Raw genomic sequence first — 24,718 nt, 5'->3', positions numbered from 1 at the left:
AGAAACAGATAAAAATTCCAATCCTTTTTTACTTTAAATCTCAACATATACTTTCACTTTTACATCTGAAAATCACATGTGGTGCCTGTTTAGTTTCACTTTCACATCTGAAAGTGAAAATTAAAGTGAAGATTTAGAGTAAAAAAGGACTTAAATATTCTTCTGTTTCTAACCCACACCTGTTATATTGCTTCTGAAGATATGGATTTTAACACTGTCATATGGATTACTTTTATGTTTCGTTTATGTGATTTCTGGAGCTACAAATGTCTGATCACCATCCACTTGCATTGTATAGACCTACAGAGCTGAGATATTTTTTCTAAAAATCTTCATTTGTGATCAGCAGAAGAAAGTAAGTCATACACATATGGGATATTATGAGGGTGAGTAAATGATGAGAGAATTTTCATTTTTGGGTGAACTATCCCTTTAACTCTGTTTTAGAATACCGGCATCTATGGCGACTCAGGCAAATGAAAGATCCGGATCTGCGGCCAGTCAGGACACAGTTTGTACCTCAGGTCTTCTAATAGGTAAGAGTTCAGTAAAATAATTATGATTGGCTAGAAGTCAGTGTCACTGCTCTAACTGGTTTAGTAACTGAAGCACAGAGCATGTATCATCTATTTTACATGTGATGCTTCGTAATGATCATGTAATGAAGATAACGGTCTGCACTCCTTGACAAAAGTGGGCATATGACAGATTTAAAAAAAAAAAAAAAATTTTTTTGTACAACTAATCCTTTCTCATAAGAATAAGTATTTCAGATATCTTACTAATTAGTTTCAGTGATCATTTTTTTAAACCTGATGATTTACAGGAGATACAGGAGAAGGTAACATCAATAAAGTAATTTGCTCTGTAGTTTGACTACATTTTTCTAGTTTTACTTTCTCAGACATTTATCCTTTGAGAAAACCATCTATCCCTATGTTTTTTACAATGTATTTATTTTTTAAAACAATCTTTTACGCTTCACAAAGCCAAAGCTTTTGTAGTTGTACTGATAATTAACAGATGGTAATGTTTTCCACTGGTATTCTGTCATTCACTGATTCTTGACAAACTTCTGATCACTGACTGACAGAGCAGATTTTGATTGACAGGTTCAGTGGATCTGGAGGCCACACTAAAGAGGAGAAAGGAGCGATATCGACGTGAACTACAGGAACAGATTGCAGAGAAACAAAGACACAGAAGGAGGTGTGTGTGTGTGCACACTTTCATGTAAATAGTCTGGCAGTTGTAGTTGATTGTAATCTCAAACTGCTACTTAAGAAATGTTGTTTTGCTGAACTGTGAGTGTTAATTTAACTGTGTCTGTTTAGAGAGAAGGAACTGGACCTGAAAGTTGCAGTAATGGATTCTGAGAAAAAGTTTACAACCATTGTGAGTGAGGCATCTGGTTACAGAAGAGTAAGAGAAATTAACAGAAAGCAGACAAGGGACGAAATGATCCAACTGGACACGACTAAGACCCCTGAGAGTGTACTGCAATACAGGACAGACCCTCTGTCTCCATGCAGGTATACTTGCATATACACAAGCACACGCAAACACCATATACAGGTGTTTCTTCAACTTCGGGTAATTTCCAACCCTGTGAATTTCTTGAAATTTATGATGTTAAAACATTTTTCACACTCTCACTAGTTCATTTAATTTCTCTATTTACAATGTCCAACAGTGTATGTACATACATCGCAGGAGATTTGTGTTATTTTTGTCATTTATTTCTGGAAGTCATGGAAATTCCCACTTACTGTAAATGTAATTTCCACCACATCTCAAATTCTGTATTGTGTTAATACAGTTCTGTGGTGGAAATGACAGTGATGGCAATGACATTTCCTAACATTGAAAAAAAAAAATGGCCAGCTCCTTTGTCTTGCAAAGGTTAATTTCATTGATAATATTTTATCTATCCTAAATACACACAATTGTATAATATATATATATATATATATATATATATATATATATATATATATATATATATATATATATATATATATATATACACATTTTTTTTTTTTTTAATCATTTGGCAAAATTACAGCTTTATTGGAAATATAAAAAAGTGATTTTACCTTAATTTTTCTTTGTTTTCTTTATACATCACTGGAATTATATTTAGTATTTTTTCATATTATCATTTCAAGCATGCTCTTTGCTGACACTTTTGTCGACTTGGTTAACAAGTACACTAACTTTAAAAAAAAAGAAAAAATAAAAAAAAATAATAATAATTTATATGGGCCAAACGTTTTTGGTGTGGTGGAAATGACGCCACAACTGTGGGACAGTCGTGATTTAAAAAGAAATTGCTAGAAGTAATTTTCACACATTAAATATTGAAATGGTCTGGATGAAGGTCTTGTAAAAAAAATTAAAATAAAATAAAAATCTGTTTAATGTGACCCCTTTATAACAAAAAGAAAAAAGTTGAAATCTATTTTCAACTTGTTAATAAAAATCCACCTATGGGACTACAGGTGTTCCGTAGTTTAAGGAACACCCATACACGTATTGTAAGAACACACAATTTGTTCTTTTCCTGCAGTATGCCTTTTGTCCCTTCTCACCTCCCGTCCCATGCAGAGGCCTACAAGACACCACATAATAATGATGAGAATTTACTGAACTCCAGCAGAGCCTGTAAGATACGCACACATTCTGAATACACACAAACATGCATACAGGACTCCAGTCTATTGTACTGCAAGATTAAGATTCCTTTTGGTGCTACAACATAAGTGGGTGTGCCTGTTTCCACAGATGGCACAATAACAGGAATTTCTCTTCTGATGCCATCAGGAGAGACACGTCAACTCAGTCCCCACAACGAGCACAGCAGAAGCACTCACAGACAGTAAAAGCAACCAACCAACATACACACACACACACACACACGCACACACACACACAAACACACACGCTTGCTCAGAGAGGGGAAAAAAGGAGAGTGTGATGTCGGGTTCAGGCTTATAGTTTGACAGTATCGATTGGGTCAGGTCAGGGTAACACAGAGCCAGGTTTGGGCTTCAGCTTGCAGACTGCTAATGTAGGCTACACTCCGCTTTCAATTTAATTCAGTTCACATGAGTGAGCCAAAAGACAATAGTGGTAAGGAAAATTACCTAAGATGTTCAGTACATAAGGAAAAACATTCAGCTGGGAAAATCCTCCTTTCGTCTGGATAACCTCCAGATGTCGCAATAAGCATGAATAATTTTCCCATCAATGAAATCCAAACTGTCCTGCAGTACAGGTTTTTCTACCTCAGACCAAAGTTTGATCTTGTAGGCGGCTGTTTTTTCTTGTTTAAGAAATAGATGGCATGCAGGGATTAACAGAACAGGGATGCAGTGTGAATAGCTACAGTCGGGCATGACGCAAGATGTATGCAGATAAAATGAGACAGGAATTTGAGGGAAAATTCCCCAGGGGGTTCTGACTAAAGGGAAAGTGAAAGTGGCAATTCAAATGAGGGGGCAGCATGATCGGAAGGAGTAGAGAATAAGGTGCACTCAATACTTTTTTTTTTAAATGTCGTCTTGGACTTGCAATTACATCTAGGGGCATGGATGCAGCATCATTCAAACACAAATGTTTTCAGTTACCAATGCCACTGTAGAAATTCACTATTCACAGTCAGCCATGATTAATTTAATCCATGAGTGAAAGTTTCCAATAATAGGGAGGTTACTGAGATAAAGCGAGTAGTATTCGGCTGGTCATGTGATACTAACCTGGCAGCCTCCATGAGGGGACCCTCTCCATGTACAATAAAACAGCTTTTATAAGGTTACCGAAATGACTGGAGTCTTCATCTCATGATTTTATACACGTTTCAAAATTACAATTAATTTCTTTAGTAGCAAACCTTCTTTATATGACTAAAACATTTCTTAGTGCACCTTTAAAGCATGGTTGGAGAGATTGGATCTGCGGATGTGCAAAACTATATTTTCAAAACTGATTTCTAGTTGACTAATCTGTCTTAAGGAGGCCCTGTATAACTTGGTTGGTTTCACGTTTGGACACATTTCTTAGATGCCATTTACATAAGATGCCTCTCACATTCAAAGACAATTAGACAGAGTGCAACGGAATGGAATCTTGATATGACTGAGAGTGGTGATGGCTTAGTGGGCTAAAGCACATCACTGGTAATCAGAAGGTTGCTGGTTTGATCTCCACTGCCACCACCATTGTGTCCTTGAGCAAGACACTTTACTCCAGGTTGCTCCAGGGGAATTGTCCCTGTAATAAGTGCACTGTAAGTCGCTTTGGATAAAAGCATCTGCCAAATGCATAAATGTAAATGATATGGCATCAAAATGTAGCCATGTTCAAGATGGCCAAAGATATCTGTGTGCATGTGAATTGCTGTAACAGTGGTGCTGTCAAGGTGATCATTTAAAGACATAAAACTACAAAGCAATCATAATTAAAACTTTGATAAACTAGTCAACATCACATTATATGCAACTTTTCATTACTAAATGAAGTTTTGGATTACGGTTTGCATAAAGCTAAGTTTTGCATTAAGAACAGGTAATGCAGCAGATTAGGTACAGAGTTAGATACTAGTTTGGACTAAAGTAAGAACTTACAAACAGTTGATGCAACCCTACCCAGGAGAGGCCATGGTGCCCATTTGTGCCATCATCTTGATTTTAAGAACTTGTGACCAGTACAAAGCCTTAATCAGAACAATTCCACCACCAAGACTAACTCAACTCTCACCATAATGACCAGAAAATGTCATTCTAATATTTTTCTCTCTACTAGATTTGATTTGCAATTAATGCTTGTATTTGTGTGTGTATTGCAGGATGTTTCTGGGTGAGAATGAAGGTGTGGGTTCAGGTCTGCCAATGTTTCCTACGCATCACCCTCAGACAGACAAAGACAGACTCAGTTATAAAGAGGAGCTCCGCAGTCAGGTGTGCTATAATATACTCAACATGGGGTGTGTCCTTATTACATAATAAATGGTGTATCTGTATGACATAGTCAAAAGTAGATGTGTATCTATCCAGTTGTGGCCGGTGCTTTGCAAAAGACAGATTGTTTTTTGGTGTATGCAATGTTGCTCCCAAAAGCTGCTCTACTACTCAAGCAGTTACGTTGGTTAATGAAAATAATTAACTAAGCTTGTTTTTGCAACAAAATAGGCAAAATATATGATTATGAAAGCAGATTGCATATAGCTGTGTGTGTATCTCATAGACGGCAAACACTGTCAGTGCTGATTGTATATTTCGTATGCTTTCGATTAAACACATCAGCGTTTCAGTTATTTGCCGTTTGTTGCGAAGTCCCGCCCATTTGAGAGCTCGACTAACATTTGAGAGCTCGATTTTTCCCCTTTTTCACCCAATTTGGAATGCCCAATTCCCAATGCGCTTTTTAAGTCCTTGTGGTGGCGTAGTGATTCGCCTCAATCCAGGTGGCGGAGGACGAATCCAAGCTGCCTCCACGTTTGAGACCGTCAACCCGCGCATATTATCACATCACTTGTTGAGCGTGTTGCCACGGAGACATAGCGCGTGTGGAGGCTTCACGTCATCCACCGCGGCATCCACGCACAACTCACCACACGTCCCACCGAGAATGAACCACATTATAGCGACCACGAGGATGGTACCCCATGTGACTCTACCTCCTTGGCAACCTAGCCCCCCGACCTGGCTGGAGTCACTCGGCACGCCCTGGGATTTGAACTAGCGAACTAGCGAACTCAGGGGTGGTAGCCAGACTTCCCTTGTAGTCTTAAAGCAATTGTCACTGACCCCTGTGTAGATAGAGGAGCGGGCAGCAAGGAGGAGGGCGGAAAGAGAGGAGAGGCAAAGATTGGAGGCGGAGCTTGAAGCCAATATGAGAGCGTATGAACCTTGGGGAAGGGGAGGAGCTGGAGCCCCACTTAGAGACAGCACTGGAAATCTCATCAGTATGACATTTGTTATTTAAATATTCAGTTAACGTATATGTTATGAAATAACATATGTGACTATAGAAATGTTGATGAGTGTGTGTGTGTGTGTGTGTGTGTGTGTTAATTTGTAGCTGATCTAAAGCAGATGCACCTTTTGAATGAAGCAGCAACACAAAGACAGGAGAGACCAGGTGACATTCAAACACACCAACAAACATATGTTATGGGTGCAACCACAATTTTTCTGCTCAACCCCAATTTCACAAATTTCCCAATCACAAATGTCCCCAATACACACATTATGCATAAATCATTGGCTTGACTTGTGAAAGAGCATTTAAAATTAACAGCAGCATTAAGAAATTAAACTATAACACTTTGAAATATTGTATTTAGTAAATGCATTAGGTATCATGAACTAACAATGAACAATATATTTTTACAGCATTTATTAATTTTTATTCATGTTAAATTGTAAAGATACAGTTGTTCATTGGTAGTTCAAATGAGTTCATAATGCATTAAATAATGTTAACAAAAACTTTTAATAAAAATAGTGTTGAAATTAACATTAAACAAGATTAATAAGAACTTAATATATTTTTTTTTTTCATTCATTGTTAGTTCATGTTAACTATTTAGTTAACTAATGTTAATAATGAATACAATAAAACAATAAAACTACAAAACTATAGTTAACAATAAAACTAAAACACACATGAACTCCTGGGTCCCATTCTTGAAATGTCTGGATAGCTGAATCCTCATATCTCATATCTGCTCTTTGTCTGTATATTTGTAATGTCATTTGCATTGTCTTACATTTCCAACTTTAATGTTTTGTATTGTCTTAAACTGCCTAAAGTTGTGTGTCTGTCTGTGTTTGGAGGTTTTACACAGACACACTCTCCACAAATTGCAAGAGGGAGTGTGTTCACCAATCAGCAGCTTTCACCACAGCAACTTCAGGAGCAAGACCAATACAAAGCTTACCTGAGATACCAGGTATATACACACACGCACAAAGTGCATGCACACACACACACACACACACACACACACACACACACACACACACACACACACGCACTCATTGACACAGAAATCTTCACAGTCATACATGCATGCTTTTATATAAATTTATTAATTTGAAGATCTGTACATCCTTGTGTTTGTGACATTAGATGGAAGAGAAGCAAAGGAAGCAGGCAGAGGAGAGAGAGCGTATGAGGGCGGAGGAGGAGAGGGAGGAGAGAAGACTGGCTGAACAGAGAGAGAAAATCAGGAGGGAGTATGAAGAGGAGCAAGAGAGCAGGAAACGCAGAGAGATGGAGGTGAAACACACTCCTGCATTGCACATTTACAAAATGTATCAGCCTGTGAAGCTATTTTTCAGTTAGTGCAATTCAGCATGACTTTTTACCATCATCATAAAGTCTGGTCCACTTTGCAGATTATTATTATTATTTTTTTTCCATGTGATGTTTAGGAATAGGTCAGAAATGGATGCTACAACATTAATAGACTGACGTGCAACAAAGTGTAAACTCAAATATTAGCACAGGAGTCTCTGCAAAAGGTTGCACAGACAACATGGAAGAAATTAATGGAAAATGTGTGTAAACTCGCATGGTCCGAAGTTTTGTCCATTTAAAAAAGTAACAAACACTGACCCACACACACACACCTACACAGAATATACAGTTATAATTAAAGATATCAAAATATATATACTGATATATATATATATATATATATATATATATATATATATATATATATATATATATATATATATATATATATATATAGACACACACACACCAGTTGAAGTCAGAAGTTTACATACACTTAGGTTGAAGTCATTAAAACTAATTTTTTTAACCACTCCACAGATTTCATATTAGCAAACTATAGTTTTGGCAAGTCGTTTAGGACATCTACTTTGTGCATGACATGAGTAATTTTTCCAACAATTGTTTACAGACAGATTGTTTCACTTTTAATTGACTATATAACAATTCCAGTGAGTCAGAAGTTTACATACACTAAGTTAACTGTGCCTTTAAGCAGCTTGGAAAATTCCAGAAAATGATGTCAAGCCTTTAGACATTTAGACAGTTAGCATCTGATAGGAGGTGTACTGAATTGGAGGTGTACTTGTGGATGTATTTTAAGGCCTAGCTTTAAACTCATTGCCTCTTTGCTTGACATCATGGGAAAATCAAAAGACCTCAGAAAAAAAATTGTGGACCTCCACAAGTTTGGTTCATCCTTGGGAGCAATTTCCAAATGCCTGAAGGTACCACGTTCATCTGTACAAACAATAATATGCAAGTATAAACACCATGGGACCACACACATTCTGTCTCCTAGAGATGAACATAGTTTGGTGCAAAAAGTGCAAATCAATCCCAGAACAACAGCAAAGGACTTGTGAAGATGCTGGAGGAAACAGGTAGACAATTATCTATATCCACAGTATAACAAGTCCTATATCGACATAACCTGAAAGACTGCTCAGCAAGGAAGAAGCCACTGTTCCAAAACCGGCAAAAAAAAAAAGCCAGATTACAGTTTGCAAGTGCACGTGGGGACAAAGGTCTTACTTCTTGGAGAAATGTCCTCTGGTCTAATGAAACAAAAATGTAACTGTTACGGGGGCCTGGGTAGCTCAGCGAGTATTGACGCTGACTACCACCCCGCGAGTTCGAATCCAGGGTGTGCTGAGTGACTCCAGCCAGGTCTCCTAAGCAACCAAATTGGCCCAGTTACTAGGGAGGGTAGAGTCACATGGGGTAACCTCCTTGTGGTCGCGATTAGTGGTTCTCGCTCGTAACGGGGCATGTGGTAAATTGTGCGTGGATCGTGGAGAGTAGCATGAGCCTCCACATGCTGGGAGTCTCCGCGGTGTCATGCACAACGAGCCACATGATAAGATGCGCGGATTGACTGTCTCAGAAGCGGAGGCAACTGAGACTTATCCTCCACCACCCGGATTGAGGTGAGTAACCGCGCCACCACGAGGACCTACTAAGTAGTGGGAATTGGGCATTCCAAATTGGAGGGGTAAGGGGATAAAAAAAAATAATAATTTTTTTTAACTGTTTGGCCATAATGACCATCATTATGTTTGAAGGAAATAGGGTGAGGATTGCAAGCCAAAGAACACCATCCCGACAGTGAAGCATGGGGGTGGCAGCATCATGTTGTGGGGTGCTTTGATGCAGGAGGGACTGTTGCACTTCACAAAATAGATGGCATCATGAGGAAGGAAAATTGTGTGGATATATTGAAGCAACATCTCAAGACATCAGCCAGGATGTTAAAGCTCGGTCGCTAATGGGTCTTCCAAATGGACAGTGACCCCAAGCATACCTCCAAAGTTGTGGCAAATTGGCTTAAGGACAACAAAGTCAAGGTGTTGGAGTGGCCATCACAAAGCCTTGACCTCAATCCGATAGAAAATTTGTGGACAGAACTGAAAAAGCGTGTGCGAGCAAGAAGGCCTACAAACCTGACTCGGTTACACCAGTTCTGTCTGGAGGAATGGGCCAAAATTCCAGCATCTTGTTGCGAGAAGCTTGTGGAAGGCTACCCAAAAAGTCTGACCCATGTTAAACAATTTAAAGTCAATGTTACCAAATACTAACAAAGTGTATGTAAACTTCTGACCCACTGGGAATGTGATGAAAGAAATAAAAGCTGAAATAAATCATTCTCTCTACTATTATTTTGACATTTCACATTCTTAAAATAAAGTAGTGATCCTAACTGACCAAAGACAGGGAATTGAGATTTGTGATCTCTCTGCAGCAAAAGCTAAAGAATGAAGAACTTGCTCGACTGGCAGAGGAGAGACGGAGGGATGCTGAGAAAAAGAAGAAAGAAGAAGTGGAAAAAGAGAGAGCAGCTCTCAGAAAGCTAGAAGAGGAAGAGAGACGAATACGGCTGCAGCAAGTGTGTTTTTGAATATTTGTGTGTGTTTCTTAACATAGTTATACTTTGAGGATATATTGGTGTAAAATGTGGAAAAACTCTTTCTGGGAATGTCCTCTAACGGCAATGTGGTTTGTAAATAAAATAATTAAAGCTTTGTTTTTAATTTTAAGCTCTAAACTATCGAAATTATAATTAGCTTTATTCGAGACAAAAATTAGCAGGCTATAGTAAATGCCCATTTAGATAGCTTGCTAAACATGTATCTGTGTGTGTTCATGAGTGTGAGCGTTTTGTTATTAGTAACTCATTGCTGGGTTCGCAGATTCCACGTGAGCCGTCTCCCCCCATCCCCACCTTGCAGAATAAACACCGCAACCCTCCAAATACTATGGTAACACACACCTAAATGCGCAATTACACGCAAACATTTATGTTCACCTCCCATTTTTCCTTGCTGACTTTCATGATTTTCTGGAAAGCTACTCTAAAACAGCATGTATTGGGAAAGCCTTATACAAATGAAATTGATGTGACCATTATAATCTTTTGGTCTATTTTTCAGGATTTCTCGCTATTTCAGGTTCCTCCATCTGCAGGCAACAGAAACCAGCTGAGAGTAGAAAGTAAATAAACATTTGTTTTAATATTATGGTTGGGACTTTCGGTTGATTTCTATTGTTTTTACACTCTGATTTAATTATATTTGATATCTATTAACACTACCACGAAACCTCCATGATTACATTTTAATTAAGACTTTAGCTGCTTTTCCACCTTAGGGCCGAACGGTTCCTGTAGCATTTAGCATGGTTCAGCACAAACTGTTCTCCGCCCGGATTTCTCGGTACGGTTATCTAACCACACTCAAACCGTACAGGTGGAATGGCTTTAGTATGTGCCGATTCACTATTGTCAGTTTGCCAATGCCAATGTAGCTCATTTGTTTCTAGATAGCTGGAAAATTTAGCTATGGTGGGGTCAATCAAATTTAATAAAACAAAATAGTGTATGTTTGCTGTATCTTCATGATTTTATGATGATGGTTTAACTAGTACAGTTATTATTTTTCTGCACGCCTTTTTCATCAGGGAGGTAGATTATGCTACTTAGCTCATTAAAACTCATATAATATGTCATTATACTTCTATATTAAGCACCATAGTGGAAAAAGAAACTGTAACCCTGCCAACTGGCACAGATCAGCACTGAACAGCATGGTTTTGGATCGAGAACAGTTCGGCCCAATGGTGGAAAAGCGGCTATTGTTTAGTATGCTTAATTTGTTTTTTGTTTTTTTCTCCCCAATTTGGCACGGCCAATTCCCAATGCACTCTAAGTCCTCGTGGTGGCGTAGTGACTCGCCTCAATCCGGGTGGCGGAGGACGAATCTCAGTTGCCTCCGCGTTTGAGACTGTCAATCCGCGCATCTTATCACGTGGCTTGTTGAGCGCGTTACCGCGGAGACATAGTGCGTGTGGAGGCTTCACACCATCCATCGTGGCATTCACGCACAACTCACCACGCACCCCTCCGAGAGCGAAGCACATTATAGCGACCACGAGGAGGTTACCCCATGTGACTGTACCCTCCCTAGCTTAGGTTGCTTAGGAGACCTGGCTGGAGTCAATCAGTACACACTGGGATTCGAACTTGCAAACTCCATGGGTGGTAGTCAGCGTCTTTACTCACTGAGCTACCCAGGCCCCTGTTTAGTATGCTTATTAAGCCGCTTGCCTCTTGGGGATTGTTGGCTGGTCCCCATAATGTAGGTCTTTTCTGGTTTTGCTGTCCAAATATCCCCACAATGTAAGCAAAACTTGACCCACACACAAACTTGTACATATACATTTGTATACGTATGTATACATGATATTGTCCTTACAATGTCTGTAATTTACAACTACCGATAGCACCATCCTCACAAGTTAGTTTTTAGAAGTTTCACTATATTTCTGAGAACATCTCCTTCTCTCTTCAGAGGACAGGAGTGAGGTCGTTAATGAGCTATGTGCATTAAGGAGATGTCTGCACAGTGAACAGCGGCGTTTGGAAGAGCAGCTCTTGCAGACAGAGTGGGATCATCTCCCCTCCCCCCTCACTGACAGGTACAATGTGGATGTTGTGAATTACAGAACACCTGACAACAGAAGAATGTTTAAATTATCTTAACAGTTAGTCATATGTGCCACATCCAACAGTTGAACTGTAGTGACCTGAGGCATAAGCATAATCAGTCTTGTCTGGTCTTGGCTGGTTTGTACGGGCTGTGGCTGGGAAATTCTTGTGAATAAGGGTCAGTAATCTTCTGTGGTTTCCCAAGGAAATATCTTCTTATTTTAGCATCTATCTGGAAGAAAATTACACTTAAGAGTGTTATCATTACAAGAATTCTCAGCCTGTTCTTACAGTTTGGGTGGCTTCCACATTCAAATGCTTAAAGGAATGTGCCTGGTTAAATACAAGTTAAAGAAAAATGTCCATACCAGACATATATTTCCGGACAGTAATACCTCTTTGAATTATTTTTCCACACCTTTAGATTATATATACTGGTTGGTCTGAACCAAAGTTGAGTTTCAATTCAGTTTGGTTGACATTCAAATGCTTAATTGAATTGTAAAATAATGTAAAATACTGTATATTTATAAAACAGGTATTTCTGGTCCTGGAAGCTGATTGGTCAATTCAGCATTCCGGCCATGCTAAAATACACAATTAATAGTAACAGCAAAACACCTATTCACCTAGCTACTGTATGTCAGTGTACCGCACCCATAAAAATATGTTTGTGTACATGTCAAGGCCTATATTTTCTAGATAAGAAGTATGGAATTTGATGATTACTTTCAATAAATTTAAATTTTAATGAAATGTTGTGTCCATAATATTTTTATTTTGTAATTATGTTATAAATATTAAATAAAATTATAAACATAAACAGTTATTTAAAATTAATTGATACAGTATATGTGGGCGCTTCTTCAACTTCTTCAACTCAAAGCAATATCATTTATTAAAACCGATTTTTTTATGTTTTGTTATATGAATGTCAGATTAACACTGACTTGCAGGGGCAGACTGGCCATAGGGAGAACCTGGTGGGCCGGCCGCGAAACGGGGCTTTACTTTCTAGAAGTCCACAATGCTAAAAGTGCCTGAAGTTGAATAAACCCCTGCATATAATTGATTTACAGTGCATCCGGAAAGTATTCACAGTGTTTCACTTTTTCCACATTGTGTTATGTTACAGCCTTATTCCAAAATGGATTAAGTTCATTATTTTCCTCAAAATTCTACAAACAATACCCCATAATGACAACGTGAAAGAAGTTTGTTTGAAATCTTTGCAAATTTATTAAAAAAAAAAAAAAATCACATGTACATAAGTATTCACAGCCTTTGCTCAATACTTTGTTGAAGCACCTTTGGCACCAATTACAGCCGTTTTTTTGAGTATGATGCTACAAGCTTGGCACACCTATTTTTGGGCAGTTTCTCCCATTCTTCTTTGCAGGACCTCTCAAGCTCCATCAGGTTGGATGGGGAGTGTCGGTGCACAGCCATTTTCAGATCTCTCCAGAGATGTTCAATCGGGTTCAAGTCTGGGCTCTGGCTGGGCCACTCAAGGACATTCACAGAGTTGTCCCATAGCCACTCCTTTGTTATCTTGGCTGTGTGCTTAGGGTCGTTGTCCTGTTGGAAGATGAACCTTCACCCCAGTCTGAGGTCCAGAGCGCTCTGGAGCAGGTTTTCATCAAGAATGTCTCTGTACATTGCTGCATTCATCTTTCCATCGATCCTGACTAGTCTCCCAGTTCCTGCCGCTGAAAAACATCCCCAGAGCATGATGCTGCTACCACCATGCTTCACTGAAGGGATGGTATTGTCCAGGTGATGAGCGGTGCCTGGTTTCCTCCAGGCATGATGCTTGCCATTCAGGCCAAAGAGTTCAATCTTTGTTTCTCATGGTCTGAGAGTCCTTCAGGTGCCTTTTGGCAAACTCCAGGCGGGCTGTCATGTGCCTTTTACTGAGGAGTGGCTTCCGTCTGGCCACTCTACCATACAAGCCAGAGATGGTTGTTCTTCTGGAAGGTTCTCATCTCTCCACAGAGAAACGCTGGAGCTCTGTCAGAGTGACCATCGGGTTCTTGGTCACCTCCCTGACTAAGGCCCTTCTCCCCCGATCGCTCAGTTTGGCTGGGCAGCCAGCTCTAGGAAGAGTCCTGGTGGTTCCAAACTTCTTCCATTTATGGAAGATGGAGGCCACTGTGCTCATTGGGACCTTCAATGCTGCAGAAATGTTTCTGTACCCTTCCCCAGATCTGTGACTTGATACAATCCTCTCTCGGAGGTCTACAGACAATTCCTTGGACTTCATGGCTTGGTTTGTGCTCTGACGTGCACTGTTAACTGTGGGACCTTATATAGACAGGTGTGTGCCTTTCCAAATCATGTCCAATTAACTGAATTTACCACAGGTGGACTCCAATCAAGTTGTAGAAACATCTCAAGGATGATCAGTGGAAACAGGATGCACCTGAGCTCAATTTTGAGTGTCATGGCAAAGGCTGTGAATACTTATGTACATGTGATTTTTTTATTTTTTTTTTAATACATTTGCAAAGATTTCAAATAAACTTCTTTCACGTTGTCATTATGGGGTATTGTTTGTAGAATTTTGAGGAAAATAATGAATTTAATACATTTTGGAATAAGGCTGTAACATAAAATGTGGAAAAAGTGAAGTGCTGTGAATACTTTCCGGATGCACTGTATATTATACTGTATATACTTTACTACTATAGATATACTGTATGTGTGTGTGTGTAGGCACAGGGTGGATGTGTTTGACATGGCACGTTTGCGTATGCCTGTACGCGGCCCTTCTCGTGGCACTGAGCCAGTAAGCTTAAAGGGAAAGGATGACATCATGCAAAGGGGTAAGTATTGGGTTTAAATGTGAGCCATGTGGATTTTTACTGCTGATATATTTATCAGCTTGAGTGTGTGTAGTTATCTGGGCATGTCTCAATATGTAGTGGTCCTTGTAACATTGTCTACATCATCATTCCCATCACCAAATAGCAAGTCAAATCACACTAAAATATATTGGCCAAAATTAAATGTTGTGACTGTGAAATTATGTGTATTATAAACAATGCATGATCTGAAAGCCATTGTTTAATATGTCTTTTATATAGAATAATAAGGTAGAACTATAACTATTTTCATATTTTTCAGATGTCTTTTTGCCTAGAACACGACATTCTGTAAGTATGGTCTTCCTCTCTCACTGTGAATGGTTATTTCCTGTATATGTTATTTCTTGTATATGTTATTTCCTGTAAGTGTTATTTCTAGTCATTATTCTGCAGTACCTGAAGCACATTCATCAGTCTGTCACATACAGTCTGAAAGATGCTTAACTTGGTGGTTCTGTTTTTCTCTAACTTAGAGGAGCAGAAATGTTGAGGGCGGCAGAGGATCTGTGCTTCTGTCAGAGAGTGAATTTATTGGTGAGATCACAAATACTTCTTTAATTGTTGGATGAGCATGACCAACAATTGCAATATTTTAACTTGGCAACGTTCTTAAAGGGATATTTCCCCCCAAAATGAAAATTCTCTTATCATTTACTCACCCTCATGCCATCCCAGATGTGTATGAATTTCTTCTACAGAACACAAATGATGATTTTTAGAAGAATATCTCAGCTCTGTAAGTCAATATAATGCAAGTGAATGGGTGCCAAAATCTTGATGCTCCAAAAAGCACATAAAGGCATCAAAAAAGTTATCCATACGACTCCAGTGGTTAAATCCACATCTTCAGAAGTGATACGATAGGTGTGGGTGAGAAACAGATCAATATTTGTCCTTTTTTGCTTGAAATTCCTGCCCAGTAGGGGGCAATATGCATGAAGAATGTGAATCACCAAAAACACAAGAAGAAGAATGTAAACATGATCTGTTTCTCACCCACACCTATCGTATCGCTTCTGAAAATATTTATTTAACCGCTGGTCTTATGGATTACTTTTATGCTGACTTTTGTGATTTTTGGAGCTTCAAAGTTTGGCACCCATTCATTTGCATTGTATGGACCAAAAGAGCTGAGAAATTCTTCAAAAAATCTTCATTTGAGTTCAGCAGATGAAAGAAAGTCATACGCATCTGGGATGGCATAAGGGTGAGTAAATGATGAGAGAATATTCATTTTTGGGTGAACATTTTATTTAAAAGTTAAAGGAACAGTTCACCCCAAAATGAACATTGCCATTATTTTTTCACCCTCATGTCACTCTAAACCTGTGTTCTCCTGAGGAACCCAAAGAAAGATATTTTCTAAAATGTCCTAGCTGTTTTAGGACATTCCATTCAGTGAAAGTTAATGAGGATTTCTGTGCTATATTCCAAGTCTTTTGAAGTCATAAGATAGATTTATGTGAGGAGCAGACCGAAAGTGAAATAAATTGCACCAATTACTGACAATCTTTCTATCTGCCGCAGCTTTCAAATCTCTTTTGCACTTGTGTATATTCAAATATGGTACATATGTTTTAATTTTTTTGGTGAACTGTTTCTTTATGGTCAATCTTTTTTTATTATTATTGCTAAAAATGTAAGCTAAAATACCAGTTTCTTAGCTCACTCTTTGAACTCCCTCTATGGATTGCTTTTAACTAGTTTACTGTTTGCTTATTATTAATTATTAGATCTGAATGGAGCTGCTTTTCCAGTTCCTCCAGATGTCGAAAGGAAGTCTCCTAAGCTCTCGGCACGGGAACGACGCAGACTAGCAAACCTTCAGTCGGTAATTCAGGCTGAACCATCTAAATATATATCTGTATAATGGTCTCAAGTTCTCCCAGGGCAGATTTCTTTTTTTCCCCTGAATACTACAGGTATACAGCCAAAAATAATGTTTGTGATCAACTGTTGTGTACAGCTAAATTTAAACTAATACTGACAGAATTACATGCCGGAGTTCAGATGTGTTTTCTTTTCATAATGCGTTAAAACTGGACACACATGTAGTTAACTTCCCTTGAGATATCAGACCAGACAGACTTCATTATTCTTTCTTTATTGATACTCAACACTCAACTGATATCTTTATACTCAACCATGCTAATTTTAATAACCGATACAAACAAGTCTATTCAAGGCTGCCTTTTATACACTACCAGTCAAATATTTGGACAGTTTCTCATCATCATTAAAACACTTTTAATGATCTAAATGCTTATACTTCAATGCTTGAAATTAGTTTTTTTTTGGACATATATAAATTATGCTTCCCATACTTCCCAAAATGTGGAAGACAGTGATAATAAAGTGTAGGTATGAGTAGGTGTGTCCAAACTTTTGACTGGTTGTAACCGTGTGTGTATACATGTATGTGTATGTATGTGTGTGTTTAGGCAGTGGAAAGGCAACAGGTACCGCAGCAGTCCTTCAATGTGAGGAAGATTAGAGACACAAACACTCTCAGGATGAATAAACTACAAGTCTTCAGTCATCACAACGTCCCAGCAGGTGTGTGTTTGTCTGTGTTTGTCTGTGTGTGTGTGTGTGTGTGTGTGTGTGTGTTGTTCTTTAGATGAAGAACTTATTTCAGAAAAATTATTATTTCAGGAGGCTGTTTTGATGATGAAGATGGTCATGGTGATGAGCATTTTAACCTGCAGTCTCCTGCCAGACCTAGCTCCATTGATACAGCCACTACAGAGCCCTGGATTCGAGCAGAGTCTTCAGACACACTCAGGAGGCTGATGTCTGGCTCTGAGCTCTGAGACACTGATCAGTGGGATATGCGTGTGATTTTAAAGCAGTGATATTATAAAAGGACATATACAGGATACTGTGTGTGTATATATATATATACTGTATATATATATACACCGATCAGCCACAACATTAAAACCACCTGCCTAATATTGTGTAGGTCCTCCTCGTGCCGCCAAATCAGTGCCAACCTACATCTCAGAATAGGATTCTGATATAATATTCTTCTCACCACAGTTGTACAGAGCAGTTATCTGAGTTACTGTAGACTTTGTCAGTTCAAACCAGTCTGGCCGTTCTCTGTTGACCTCTCTCATCAACAAGGCATTTCCATCCACAGAACTGCCGCTCACTGGATGTTTTTTGTTTTTGGCACCATTCTGAGAAAATTCTAGAGACTGTTGTGTGTGAAAATCCCAGGAGATCAGCAGTTACAGAAATACTCAAACCAGCCCATCTGGCACCAACAATCATCCATGCGATTATCTAATCAGCCAATCATGTGGCTGCAGTGCAGTGCATAAAATCATGCATATACGGGTCAGCAGCTTCAGTTAATGTTCACATCAACCATAAGAATGGGAAAAAAATGTGATCTCAGTTATTTGGACCATGGCATGATTGTTGGTGCCAGATGGGCTGGTTTGAGTATTTCTGTAACTGCTGTAATGTGTTGAAATAAAGTGTATTAATCTTTTATGTGTCTATTTTCAAACTGCATCTTTTAGATGAGAATTTAGAAATGGCTGCCTTTTTATTTTTTTCTCTTTTTTGTTTTTGTTTCTAATGAGCCCAGATCAAAAAGTAAAGTTTAAATTCACAGATTTGTTGAACGAGGTTAAAGGAATAGTTCACTAAAAATGTCAATTCTGAATGCCACTGTGAACAAGCTTCTCTCATAGCTTTCATGAACTCACATCAGATGTCAAGATTTTCACTGCAAAATGAATTTCTGGTTGTTTCTCACAAAAAAATATCACATGCCTTCAGAAGACTTGGAATATGACACACGAGCCACAATGGAATAATTTTACAATACTTTGGAGTCCTTTTTAAAGCTTGAAAGTGAATCTCAATCAACTGCCATTGTAATAAAAAGATGGACCAGGATATTCATAAAAATTTCTCCTGTATTCCACAAAAGAAAGGAAGTCATACGGGTTTGGAATGACATGAGGTTGAGTAAATTGACAGAATTTTAATTTTTGTGTGAACTATTCCTTTGCATAACATGTTTATTAAAACATGTTATTTAAGTTGAAAAACTTTATTTATTGAAGTTTTCCTCAGGTTAAATGAGTGTTTACTGAAAGTACTGCAATCCCGATTGCTTAGATGCTTTTAAAGTGAATGGCATCTATGAGAAACATTCTCTCTCTCAGTGGAAAAACTGCTTTTATTTAAACCATTTTGAGACTGCAGACACACCAAAGCCAATTAATTTAGGGGCATAATGTTAATTCCCACAAATTATAATTTCGATTTGTCCCTCCTTTAAAAAGAATAGCAAAAATCTGGGGTACATTGAGGTACCTACAATGGAAGTGAATGGAGGCCAATCTGTAAAAGTTAAAATACTTACTGTTTCAAACTTTTAGCCACAATATGTAAATATGTGTTAACATGATTTTAGGGTGATAAAATCACTTACTAACCTTTTCTGTGCATAGTTACATCCAAATTTACAACTTTGTTGCAATGACGGCTCATTGCTCTAAACCCTAAAATGACCTAAAAAAAAAAAAAAAAAAAAAAAAAAAGCTGATTTAGACAACTTTACAGCTCAAATAATACACAGGTGTTGACAAAAGAATTAAATGTAAGTATTTTTATAAAATAAGCTTAACATTTCTGTCTTAAAGCCCTCCAAAAATTGGCTCAATTCACTTCCATTGTAAGTGCCTCACTGCAACTTAGATTTCTGCTTTTTAAATAAAATTCTTTAAGAAGTTATTTTTTTGTGGTAATCAACATTGTCACAAATGCTGTCGATTGAGCATAACTTGTATTAAACCTGGAATATTCCTTTAAAGTCTGTGAGCTTGATTTCCTGAAGTGAAGCTAAAATTGCTGCAAATTCCTAAATTATTAGGTATTAGTGTGTTTGTCTAGGACTGCAAAATTTCAATTTGAAATGGACTGCAAAACTTTTAAATGATACTATTGTGGTGTATGTGAGTTTTAGATGGTGCTCTGCTGTAGGGTCCATTCACAGATCTGCAAAGGGCCAATCAAGGGACAGATTCTGGTGTCTTGAAGCACCACAATTAGTATTTATAACAGGAGTATTCAGAATAATGAAATATGGCATTATGTCACCCAGTATTTATGCTCAAACAGATTTGATCAGTGCTAATAAAATTAAAAGGAATATACTGTAAGTGGTGACAAGGTGGTAATTGGATGTTCTGATTTGTTCGAATGTAGTACTGCCTGAATAGTTTGCGAGCAACTGGTTTAAAATATCTGAAGAAGGTTCACAGTGAACATATTTACTGTAGAGTGTTTAGAGAAAGCGAAAGCCCTGTTATTACCCTCAGTATCGCTTTCAGTACTCGTTCATTGTCTGCCCTCATTCTCTCATGCTCACTCTCCATCTGATGAATGATCTGATTTACATGCTCCTCATGGGTTCTCTGCATGTCTTTAAATGCCTGTGCCTGTAACCGGTTATGTTCCTTTAGGCCCCTTTGTTACTGCTTTAGAATCTCATTCCTTTTTTTATTGGAATTTTTTTTCCTCCCCTTTTCTGCACAATTTGGAATGCCCCATCCCCATTCGCAGTTGCCTCCGCATCTGAGACCGTCAATCCACGCATCTTATCACGTGGCTTGTTGAGCGCGTTACCACGGAGACCTGGTGCATGTGGAGGCTTCCACAAGAGGTACACCAGAGTACTGCTGAACAGAACAGCCACACAGAAGAACCATGTGTCATGTTTATCATCCCCCTGAAACATTAGCCCCATTATCTAAGTTGTATTTGTAATTATTAAAGGACACATGTGCGCAACAGAAATGTCCATGACCAAACAATCAATTGATCAGTTTAATTTAGATCTGATCTGTAAACTCCAAATAATTCAGTTCAGCTATTCTTTCTTTCATAGATGTAAAAAGACCTATTGTAATTTAGTTTGTAAATGATGTAGCTTTTTATGATAACATCATTACCATCAGTTATATTTTGAAAACTGAACATTCAGTCAAGTAGAGGTTATCATACTGTAATCTTAAGTCAAGTATAAAATTTACAAAACACCAAAAATAGATATCACACCAAAGGCTGAATGTAGGCTTGAGTTTGTACTTTAAGCAGTTCAGGCTTAATTCATTTTAATGCAAAGCCATTAAGGGTTTCGAAAACCCCTCAGTTTCAGCAAACAGCTGCCTTGCAAGCACTGTAATAATAAAGTTACAGCTGCAGTAACTAGTCGATTTTGTTGACATGAAACATCAATCAATGTGATTGTAAATGCTGTCTGACTCCTCACCTTTTTCACATCACCAAATCCCTCTGTGTCCAGCAGCACCAGAGTGTGTCCTTCTTTATAGGGGCGAGGGACACACTACATCCAGATGCCTTTGGTCTTCAACTCAATAGTGCTCCCGAGAGCAAAACCTATGACAACCACATTATTAGGGTCAATGACAACTAAGGATGTCCAGAAGATTTTTTTTTTAATTATTATTATTATTTCTTTTAACAAATCAAGTTTTCTTGGGGTCATGCCATTTGACATGTGAACCTGTATTAACATTATCATTTCATAAAAAGATAACATTATCAGATACGTACAAGAGACTTACTGACCTTGACATAAGTCCTCTCTGTGTTATCATCTCCTTTTTTACCACAACAAAATATTTCCCTGCATGTCTTGGCCAAATTTGCCCATTGGCCTCTATTCACCATCATGGTTTCCTAATAATCCCCTATATACTGTATATGAATTGGCTGCATCACTGTAATCTCCTCTCCACCAATAGCTGGTGTGTTGTGAGTGTTCTGGTGCACTATGGCTGCCGTTGCATCATCCATGTGGATGCTGCACACTGGTGGTGGTTGTGGAGAGTCCCCCAATACTATGTACAAAAGCACTTTGAGTGCCTAGAAAAGCACTATATATTTGTAAGGAATTATTTATCCCTATTATTAATGACTTTGATTTAGCAGACAAATGTTTTTAAAATATTAATAGTTTTTCATAATTTCTTATAATTCACAATGACCATTTTTATTTATTTATTTATTAAAGAAATCATAATAGACGATTATGCTCACTATGTAAAAAAAAAAAAAAAAAAAAGTATTTTATGAATTTCAACTTTTCATCACTATCTGGGAATGGTTCAGTGACATTACCTCTATGACCCACAAAAAAATAAAAAATAAAATCATGATTTTAATCAGAAGTCGGGTCCATCAACGGATGCTTCCAGTATGCCTACAGACAGCTCCTTAGATCATAATGGAAGCGATCTAGTTTTGTTAAGAGTGTAATAAACCATGTGGAATATATTAGGCTATTGTTAAATAATCCTTTAAGAGAATTATGGGAAACAATAAAGACCAAAACAAAATGCAGAAAGTAAATATTTATTTGCATGCGGGGTTTGAGCAAACTGTTAACACTCACGCACGGTGTATATATAATTTTTTAATTGTAATTGTAATTTATTTATTTTTTACTGTGGGAGCAACACTTGTGCTGTCCATTTATGAGAGCGTGTGCAGGTGTCTACGCTGCATGGAGAGATGGATTTCCAGTCTTATAGAAATGAGCAGTTGATTTCTTGTGTTACAATGTGTGGATTACTAATTTTCAACAATATGTTAAGACGAATTTTTTTTTTGGAATTTTGCGCACTGTGAACATAGAATGTGCAGGGATACTTGCATAAGATGTGCAATCCTGCTCCAAAATTCCTGAAGTGGGGTTTTTTTTTCAATGCAATTTTCCTCACATTGGTAATTGATGCTGCTAAGACACTTGGAGAAGAGCGATGACAGTTCTAGGAGAGTGTGCTCAATGTCTGCACACTTTTGAGCGCGCGAGTATGTCTTGGTGCCCAGGATGCACTGGCAAGCATGTTTAGGAGCTAAATATAATCAAGCTGGCTCATCTCTGAGGGCTCAGTTAGAAGACTGCGTTCGCGCCGTGTAATTTTTGTGCTCTTTCGCTTGTTTTCTGCTTGCACTAATGTTATAAAAGCAGCACTGCCCTGATCGGGCGAGTGACAGTTCTTGCAACTGGCCCAAATCTCTCTCACACAGGCCATCGGGCAGTCCTTATTATCGAGCCCTGCATACTGTATATTTCAGAACTCAAAACTTAATCCCCAATGCAATAAAGCATTTTTGAAAACAAGCTGCAAAAACTCCTCATTCTCTACTTCCGGGTCTTTCCTACGTCACTAGGGTGGCCCATTAATTCATGACCACCTCTATAGCAACAACATCAACATCTACTTTGCATCATCGCACCCTTGGCCCAGCCCACTGGCGCTCCTTTCGTAAACAGAGAGAGAGAGAGAGAGAGAGCAGGACAGACAAACCTAGTATGGCTTCACTATTCCTGAACACCAACGGGTAACCATCTAGACTGTTTTTAATTATTTTTGTATATCAATATGCACTAGACAGACGTCTTTGACCGTTGTCATGTATAGATACAGACGGCAAGGAGGCCCACCCACTCCTGGGGGAAAGCAAAGCGCTGTTATTGTTACTCATACATTCCTATGAGGGATGGGGGAAATATCTGAGAGATTTGGCTATTTTAACAACGAAAAACATGATGAAAAGCCGTTTTTTGTACTTCTAACAATTCCACACAAACACACACACACACACACACACAAACACACACACACAAAAAAACACGAAACTGATTTTTTATTGACTGCCAACTGACAAAAATATAAGCCCAAAGAAGAGCACTGCTGCTGAAAGCTGTTGAGCCATAAAGTAGTTTCTCAGCAGCACCAGGCCACCCCAAGACAGAAGTTCACAATTACGACTGCCACATTAATATTTTGTCATTCGATTGGTATCTTAAAAATTTTTTTTATACCTTTTAATACGATTGATGATTAATGAAATGACTGTACAAATTTCACATTTCACAACAACTTTACAAGAAACCCCATTCTAAACACTTCACCAAACCGAACTTACCGAGAAATACATCCCTTTAGAAATGTTTGATTGATTAAAACATGAAAAACAATAAGCAGCGCTCCAGTCCAATCATGTCAAGTTTTCTCATGTATCTTGTCTTGTTTTCTGGAGTTAACTCATCATTATGTCTCTGCTGGAACTGCTGTTGTGATGATGTGATAATCGATTTAAAGCACGTATCCAGCATTTGGTCGACTGCAGCCACAGTGCTCTTAATTTGGGTTATATTTCTGTCAGTTGGTGGGCAATAAGAACTCAGTTTGGTTTTTTTGGCATTGTTTGAAGCGCAAAAACTACACAACATATATTTTGTTGTTAAAATAGCCAAATTTGTCTGATATTTCTCCCCTTTTTCCTCATAGGAATTTATGAGTATCCATGGTAACAAGTTTTCACTTTCCCCAACGCTAAACCACGCCCCCAGTTATGACACTGTAACAAGATCCTGAGTTCCAGGGAATGAGGAAGTGGGAGACGGCGATTCCAACACAAGAAAGTCTCTTTTATTAAATGAAAACATGTTCACTTCAATGCACAATGGAACAGCTCACATTCAAATAACTCAGGGATTTAATATAAATAATAGTAATGGCAGTGGTCAGCTGGGCTCTTTCTCCCTACTGCCGCTGTCTCCTCTCCTTAAAAACCCCCGTCACTCCTCACTGAAACACAGGACAGGTGTTAAGCACAGGTGGAAATCATTCATTGCTCATCTTCCCCGCTTCACTCTCTGCAGCACACCGTTCGGCCATGCCTCCGCCTCCACAGACACATTGCTGACTGTATTGATCTTGTGCCACTTTTAAAAGATGCTGTGTCAAGTTACAACTGTGAAAAGGAGACCCCATTCCATTTC

General features: G+C 38.3%; 1 protein-coding gene across 4 annotated transcripts in view; it reads left to right on the top strand.

The window, feature by feature from the left end:
* cspp1b (centrosome and spindle pole associated protein 1b) overlaps positions 1 to 21,270 on the top strand; it is a 35,400-nt gene extending 14,130 nt beyond the window's left edge. The window contains exons 8-27 of one of the 4 annotated variants that reach the window (XM_051696820.1): positions 448 to 536; positions 1,113 to 1,209; positions 1,335 to 1,532; positions 2,570 to 2,664; positions 2,785 to 2,878; positions 4,847 to 4,958; positions 5,818 to 5,965; positions 6,082 to 6,141; positions 6,840 to 6,955; positions 7,135 to 7,284; positions 9,767 to 9,910; positions 10,215 to 10,283; positions 10,455 to 10,515; positions 11,871 to 11,997; positions 14,723 to 14,832; positions 15,134 to 15,162; positions 15,348 to 15,408; positions 16,608 to 16,705; positions 17,316 to 17,430; positions 17,530 to 21,270. In XM_051696820.1, coding sequence (XP_051552780.1) covers positions 448 to 536; positions 1,113 to 1,209; positions 1,335 to 1,532; positions 2,570 to 2,664; positions 2,785 to 2,878; positions 4,847 to 4,958; positions 5,818 to 5,965; positions 6,082 to 6,141; positions 6,840 to 6,955; positions 7,135 to 7,284; positions 9,767 to 9,910; positions 10,215 to 10,283; positions 10,455 to 10,515; positions 11,871 to 11,997; positions 14,723 to 14,832; positions 15,134 to 15,162; positions 15,348 to 15,408; positions 16,608 to 16,705; positions 17,316 to 17,430; positions 17,530 to 17,687 — 2,131 coding nt within the window. In that variant the 3' untranslated portion in view covers positions 17,688 to 21,270. The remainder of the gene's footprint in view (positions 1 to 447; positions 537 to 1,112; positions 1,210 to 1,334; positions 1,533 to 2,569; positions 2,665 to 2,784; positions 2,879 to 4,846; positions 4,959 to 5,817; positions 5,966 to 6,081; positions 6,142 to 6,839; positions 6,956 to 7,134; positions 7,285 to 9,766; positions 9,911 to 10,214; positions 10,284 to 10,454; positions 10,516 to 11,870; positions 11,998 to 14,722; positions 14,833 to 15,133; positions 15,163 to 15,347; positions 15,409 to 16,607; positions 16,706 to 17,315; positions 17,431 to 17,529) is intronic. The other 3 variants (XM_051696819.1, XM_051696821.1, XM_051696822.1) reach the window with 3 other exon arrangements.
* Positions 21,271 to 24,718: the final 3,448 nt, after the last annotated feature.

The sequence above is a fragment of the Myxocyprinus asiaticus genome, chromosome 5 (assembly GCF_019703515.2).
Source record: "Myxocyprinus asiaticus isolate MX2 ecotype Aquarium Trade chromosome 5, UBuf_Myxa_2, whole genome shotgun sequence".
Classification (NCBI taxonomy): Eukaryota; Metazoa; Chordata; class Actinopteri; order Cypriniformes; family Catostomidae; genus Myxocyprinus; species Myxocyprinus asiaticus.
Note: the sequence above shows the minus strand (reverse complement) of the source record. Positions and strands in the feature narration are given on the sequence as shown.